This window comes from Sprattus sprattus (assembly GCF_963457725.1).
Source record: "Sprattus sprattus genome assembly, contig: scaffold_128, whole genome shotgun sequence".
In the NCBI taxonomy this organism is placed as follows: Eukaryota; Metazoa; Chordata; class Actinopteri; order Clupeiformes; family Clupeidae; genus Sprattus; species Sprattus sprattus.
Window position 1 is genome coordinate 5001 of NW_027667063.1, and position 7500 is coordinate 12500.

The 7500-nt window shown below is 48.0% G+C and overlaps 1 protein-coding gene across 1 annotated transcript in view; it reads right to left on the reverse strand.

The window, feature by feature from the left end:
* The window catches only part of LOC308382485 (ephrin-B2a-like), a gene marked incomplete at its 3' end in the record, with an annotated part of 9373 nt that extends 4807 nt beyond the window's left edge, over window positions 1-4566 (reverse strand). The window contains exon 1 of the mRNA XM_080860894.1: window positions 3541-4566. Within this exon, the coding sequence (XP_080717020.1) occupies window positions 3541-3653 (113 nt within the window). The remainder of the gene's footprint in view (window positions 1-3540) is intronic.
* Window positions 4567-7500: the final 2934 nt, after the last annotated feature.

Sequence of the window (7500 nt, forward strand, 5' to 3'; positions counted from 1 at the left end):
CAGCGGTAACCTGCCTATAACATGCCAACTGCAATTATCAAACTGCATGTGTGTGTGTGTGTGCGTGTGTGTCTATACGGGTGGGGGTGGGATTAGCATGTGAAAACAGTCCAACATTTTCACCCGTCATTTTTCTTTTTAATTAAACCTTGAAAAAAAAAAAAAACCTTCGAATTTTCAAAAAACCCTTGAACTGCCGTCCTGCATAATTAATTTTTAACGAATTTTTAGAGCTAAAATAAAACGTTTAAAGCGCATACCTAAACAATTCACACGTCATCTACTGCCTTGATTTATTTACATTAATGTGAAATGTAATCCATCTAAAAGAACCGAATCTCTAGGAGGCTATGAGCGAATGGAACAGCGTGCGAATCGGTTTCAGTAGAACTCCGGGGAAGGTAGAAGGCCTCGCGCCTGCTGCTTCCGTGACCGAAGACGGAGAAAGCCGCGAGCTGCGCTCGACCTGCGGCCTACACAGTAATCTCAGGCCCCATGCGCCTTCGAACCCCGTCCCCTAGACAGAACGCAAAGAATGCACACACACACACACACACGCACACACACTCACTCACACACACACACTCACACACACGGTGTGCAAAGCCTGCCGTTGCTCCAGGCGTGCTCACATAGTTGGAGTTGGAGTTTTTCAAAAGAGGTTGGCCGTTACAGGCTCCGAGGTTTCTGAAGCGCAAATTCCTTATGACACACAGACACACAGACACACAGACACACAGACACACACACACACACACACACACACACACACACACACACACACACACACACACACACACACACACACACACACACACACACACACACACACACACACACACTTGAGGCCATACATCTACATATCTAAAAATGTACAACGGCCAGAAATCCACATGTATATTTATATAACAGCCTTTGACTATCGCGATATTTTTTATTTGAATTATAACTGTAAATACGTGTTGCAATGTAATTCCCTACTTGAGTCTTTTGAGTTATTTCTTTGTGCTTTTATCCACCGACGGTTTTATGTGGCGTGTCCTGATTCGACGCAGGTTAGAAGGAAATACAAATTAATTTCGGGTGCGTGACAATTTGCTGTCAAGTGACATCTCCGCGAGAGATTTCTGCTACCCGCGCCACAACCGCATTCAACACGTCTCTGCTCATCCTCTCCTCTCTGCACTCATTCAACACGTCTCTCCTCATCCTCTCGTCCTCCTCACCCCCCTCCTCCCCTCCGTGCCTGTCCTCCATCCTCTCCTCTCCACTCTGCACTCATTGCATCTCTTCTCTCTGCCTTGCTCTGCCAACCGCCCGAAGCCACACGATCTAATAACAAATGCGAGCGGCATACCATCTTTCTCTCTGCTCATATCATCCTCTCTCTCTCTCTCTCTCTCTCTCTCTCTCTCTCTCTCCCTCTCTCTCTCTCTCTCCATCCATTCAGAATTGATTTAACGCCTCCGACCCGTTCCATTGAGGCGGGGCTGCGCGGTGTGTGTGTGTGTGTGTGTGTGTGTGTGGGGACAGGCCTCTTGTTGTTGAGTTTAAATGGAGATGTCAGCGCTGCATGCGCGAAGGGTGCCAATGGTGGGCGCAACTGTGGCGCGCGCGCGAGAGAGAGAGAAAAAAAATAATATTAAAAAGAAATAAAGGCAGCGCGCTGCAGGCCGTAGAGCTGAGAGCTCGAGGCATCGCACTCCATCTCGCGGGTTAGTGCTCAGGCCCTTCTGACACACCACCCTACTTCAAGACCCCGCGTGGATCCTTGATCCACGAGCTGTGCACGCCCGTGATGACCGTTTAACGGAAGGTGACTGCTGAAACAGGCCGGAGCGGATGACTCGTCGCCATTAAGACGGTGATTATCAGCAAACGACACGGGCCACCTGTTAGCGCGCATAATCACGCTCCCCCTCCCTACCCACCCGCCCGGTTCTCTCCCGGTACCTGCGGCTCGAGCTCAGGGATATGACTCAAGAGAGCGGGCGCCTGCTTGTGTTTAACCCCTTTGAGGCGAGAGCCCTCGCGCTTGAAGGAGGGCCAAAACGTTAAATTATTGAACGAGCTCCATCAACAAAGCAGACAGTGGAGCGAGCTCCCGACGGGCCCTATCCTGACCAAACTGTAGCTCACCCGCCATCCACTCCTTCCCTGTGTGTGTGTGTGTGTGTGTTTGTGTGTGCACCCGCCACCCAATCCTGCACTGCACTGCTGGGTCCGCAGGTTCTCTAGCGGGGCAGGACACTTGTGTGCATCTGTGTGTGTGTGTGTGTGTGTGTGTGTCCCAGCCAGGTGTTAGGTGAAAAGAAGGCCAATACAGGATCAGTCCTAAAAGACTGTAGGCCTCAAACATGGCCGTCTAGGCTGCGCGCACACACACACACGCGCAGTATGCGTCGGGCTACAGCAGTTGCTTTCACGTGTAAAGTTAGTTTCTAAAATGGCGTGTTTAGATATGAAACGTGTTTAGATATCGCAAACTTAAAACGATTGGGACAAGTAAGGGGAATTATCTCAAAAACAGACAAACAAACGCCTGCTTTGGGAGAAGTATATAGAGCCGGGCCAGCAGCGGCTGATGACCAGGCCTTATGCTATGGGTAATGGCTTACTTGAGGAACTGGCAGGGCATATTTGTGAGGCACGGAGAATTTGAAGAGCCAAATCTGAACGCCATTACACGCCATCCCAACGCGTTAACGACAGGTCGGAGGGATAGAGGAAATAACTGCTACTAAAATGAGATTCAGTCACATTTAGTGGAACGGCGGCGTGAACATTTAGATTCTGTCCTACGCATTTAGACCATATTACACAGTCATTAGGGAATATAACACACACTGTGAAAGACTAGGCCAAGGTAAAGGAGATGAAAGAAACATTTAGCCACACACACACACACACACACACACACTAGGCAGGCCTACTGCCCGACCTCATTTAAAACGGCTGGGGATACATTTCTAACCGCGTCTCAAAGCTACACGTACAGACGAGCAAGGACTTTGGCGTTGGGTCAGGCAGAGCGCATATTTGAGGCACATTGGAGCCTATTTGGTGTGTGTGTGTGTGTGAGAGAGAGAGCCTATTTGGCCTGTCAGGGCTGTGAGACCGCAGGAGGGGAACCGACGGCAAGGGGAGGGGGAAGGGTAAAGAGTGTTTTTGAAAGCTGGCCCTCTCCTCTCCTCCTAGAAGGCTACACTGCGTTACCGCAAATTTACATGGACGGGTGACTCGCAAGAAACCGGATCAAACGTCCGTTTCTATTAGGAACCTCAAACGCGCCCGAGACAAATCACGCATTCATTCCGTCTGCGCGTTTTATCGAACCGATCCGTCATCGGGTTCATGCGCGAGAGCAAAGCCAACGCAGCACTTTCTGTGCACTGCACGAGCTATTCTCATTCCACAGCCTGTTTCTGTGAGCGAGTGAGAGAAAGAGAGAGAAAAAAAGTGTGTGTGTGTGTATGCGTGTGTGTTGTAGAAAATTTGCGGTTGCCATAACATAAAATGGATGCAGGTGTATACACTTACTTCGTATTTGTTGTGTTCCAGTATATCGAGTCCAAAACAATCGCGCGGGACAGATTCACCTTAAACGCGATACACAAAACTCCCAAATAATACATCCACAGTGACTCCCCCATGGTTCTTCCCTGAGGCGCTTCAGTGTTTTTGTTTTTTCTCTCCAAATATGCTCAGAAAGGGTAAAAAAAAATTAAAATCACACACACACACGCCCAAAACTGTGTGGCAATCCAAACTCCGAATCCCAATCCAGTCGCGAGGGGAAACGAGCCACGGCCAGGAAGGGACACGACAACAATACCCCGCTCAGAAGTATAGCGCATCCACGGGCTCACGGCAACACTGCTTGGATAGTCCCGGTAAGGACGGGTAGACCACTGCACTCTGCGGAAAGTCTCGGTGTGGCGGGGAAGGGAAAAAATCCCGCCGACAGTTGCCGCGAGGCGCCTGCACGCAGATCCGAATCACCTCTCGAGAGCACAGCGAGAGGCGGGTGAGGCTGAGGCGCTCGGGACTTTCTCATTCGGTGAGGGGGAGCGCGAGGCTGCGCGGACACTCTTCCCCTCAGTGAGTCGACGGGAGCTCGCGCACGGACTGCCTCAGACACGGGCGAGCCCTGTCGCCTTCTCCACCTCGGTCCGTTTCCCCGAACACACACACACACACATGGAGAATAATCCCAGATTGTTCCGAGAAGGAGAAGAAAAAACTCAGAATGAAGCTCGAGCAGCAGGTAGGACCAAGCAAATCCACACGAGCAAGCCCTCTGCGCGAGAGAGGCAAGGAAACTGGTATTCCGTCCACAGCGGTAGAAGCCAATCGAACACTTCACAACACGAGCAAGAGATTTTCAAACGACGAGAGCGAGAAAAAAAATGGGATCGATGGGAACAAATTAGAAAATACAGTTTAAAATGAAAACTGAATGACTGAAATTAAATATAAAAAAAAATAAAAATGAAAGAATGTGAAAGTAAAGTCAAGGAAAAGTTCTCATTGGCGATAGTAGCTCCCTGCGCGCTGGCTTGTCTGGCCGTCGGTTAACGGGAGTAAAATCTGCAGCTCCGTGGCTGAAACAGCTTCGCCAAAATAATCGCGCGGAGGCTTCGTCGATGCGCGAGCTGAACTGCAAGTAAACCGCGAGCGTCTGCAAGGCGGTATATTTGTTAGAGCTCACTCTCTGGTGGCCCCGCCCACGTCGTCTCTGATTGGCCCCGCGCGTCCGAAGCCCGTCGAGCAAAGCCAGCTTCGGACAGAAGCAACGCCAGGGTACCTGAAATGCCAACTTTGTGGGCTATCTACGCTCAGTGAAACAGATGTATAACTTTTAATTCCGTCACATTTCCATAGTAACCATAGTAACATCACACCACCTTATACCATCTCACTCAGGGAAGCCGACTTACACAGAAGCACGGGAGGGGGGTGTTCTCGAGTTTATTAGATCCTATGGTGCGGATTTATCTTTTCGGCCATGGGTATGCTGTAGCCATGGCGGCGGCCCGCTCGACCTCGCGGCTGGGTCCGGTTCTCGTCAACCGTAATCGGTGAAGAGAGGCAACATGTGGGCCGTGGGAAGATGACGCCGGAGCTACCGAGAGAGAGAGAGAGAGGCCGAGAGGGTGATTCCGCGGGCAACAGTGCACCCTGGCGGACATACATTCACTGTCTGCGAACGATGACACGCTGCACATTTGAAGAGAATCATGTATTTTTCGGTGCTAAGGTTATTTAACAAGTCGGAGAGATCCGTTGCCTCGCACCGGTGAGCTATAGGATAATATATTTGGAGGGATGTTTAATGATGTTTTTTCGCGTTTATTGAGTAATTAAGCCTGGCCATGGTGTTCAGTAGGGACTATGTATTCTTGCTGTGGTTATCAATAACCAGTAGGCCTACGCTTCAAAGGTATGCGTGTATGTTCATTAAAGGTATGCGTGTATGTTCATTAAAGGTATGCGTGTATGTTCATTAAAGGTAGCCTATGCGTGTGTGATCGGGTCATCTCGTCGTTCTCTAGCACAGCTTGTTAATGCAAATAAGTTCGCATGTTAGTCTCACTATCTCAAACTAACAAGAGCCAAACGGCCTCTTCACACACACACACACACACACACACACACTCTCTCATCATACAGACTCACACATCACACATCACACACTCACACATACACAGACAAACACACATAGGCTACATCACACACTCACACGGACACGGCTCTGCGACACCCCGCTGCTCGAAAAAACTCTATTAGGGCCCGGCGACGACGTGTGAAGCCTCGCGCCTTCTCACTGCTGTAATTCAATCAGGACGCTCGCGCGCACGGCCCTGTGCGTATTGCGCCGTTTGGAAACCCGTAAAAGATAATCAAAGAGGCAGATTTCACGTCGAGGAGATAATTGAAGCAGCCTAATGAAATGGCCAATACACAAAGTACACAGTACACACACACACACACACACACACATTAGACGACTGTCGACTTCCCATGTTTATTCCTGCTCTCTAATCAGCTACAATTATGATTAGGAAATTACACCGAAGGCCTGAAACTATTAGATTTTCAAAACATCACATTTTATTGTTCTAGTTAAAATTCACCTTTAATTATAACCCATAACAAGCCGCCGACAACTACCAAGGGAACTTAAACAAGACGCTGTAAGCTCTTCACAAAGTTTAACTGGGGAAAATCTCTCCCTCGACGGTAGCTCACACACAATGTATTCTAAACTCTCCGTGGCTATACCGGGACCGGGTAGGCCTAATTAAAGGTATTCTCTTCGAGACGCTCCCTCCGTGTACACCCCCAGAGGCCCGTGAGTCGGTAGGCTGTACTCTCACGGGGATGCTGCTCCCACGAGCTGCTCCCACGATCACCGACAGACAGAACAATGGCACGTAAAAGATGAGCGGAAGATAACCGGAAACTACGAGTTCCCTAGACGCCGGTAAAAAAAGGCCGGTTTCTCAGCCATGTCCACATGCAGCTCGGAGAAAAAATTCCAGGTTAAATCTCATGGAAATTATAAATCCTTAATTATAACAATAATACTAAAACAACAATAATATTATTAATAATGACAAGGCGTTAATACGTTGTTGTTTACATTTTTATGACAGGGCTACTACCATAGGCTCATTCATTGTTTTGCTACCTTGTCTATGTCCCTATTAAAATAATTATCCAACAAATGTAAAATGCAGGCCTACCTCCCATGGAACAATCATTAATTGTTATTATTTAACATTATTAAATCATAATTTTGGCAGATTCTAAATTATATTCTATCCTAACGTGATCCATACATGTAGACTTTAACTTCATTTGTGGATTCCTTTTTGCGTCCAGTTTACGAATCACATTAAGGAATGCAGCAACCAAGGAGAGAAAGAACCGGAAGACAAAAAGAAAGACTATTAAAATCCTTTATTAAAAACTATTGAAATGCCATTAACAATATGAGTCCGTCTATTTCAACAATTGAAAACAAAATGTAAATGATCCCTTCTAAGTAATGAATAGTCATCATCCCCTCCCTTTAACAATATAAGCAGAATGTGTACGCCACTATTTGAGTTTATCATGATTAGGCAAAGCATTTATTCCCCGATGAAACAGTTTTGGATTACGGACGGCTACCGGTGGTTTTCCGGTGGATTTGGTTTCATGCTGTGTCAGAAACTCCGAAAGCGCGGGGCAAACACTCGACGGCTGTCTGCGATCTCTTTCGGAGTGAGAGTTTTAATAAAGACTAAATGTGTTTGGCCCACAGTTGTATTCTTTTATTTTGAAAGTCAACCGTTGGCAGAGGAACTCTGACCGAAGTGGAAGATTAAGGGGGTGAACTATTTTTCCTCCCTGACGGGATTATTCCACTCCAGTTCTCTCACACACACATCCTCCCATTTTGTAATGAAAAGAAAACACAGCTCCCCTCGTCTGGCTATCACTCTCGCGCCG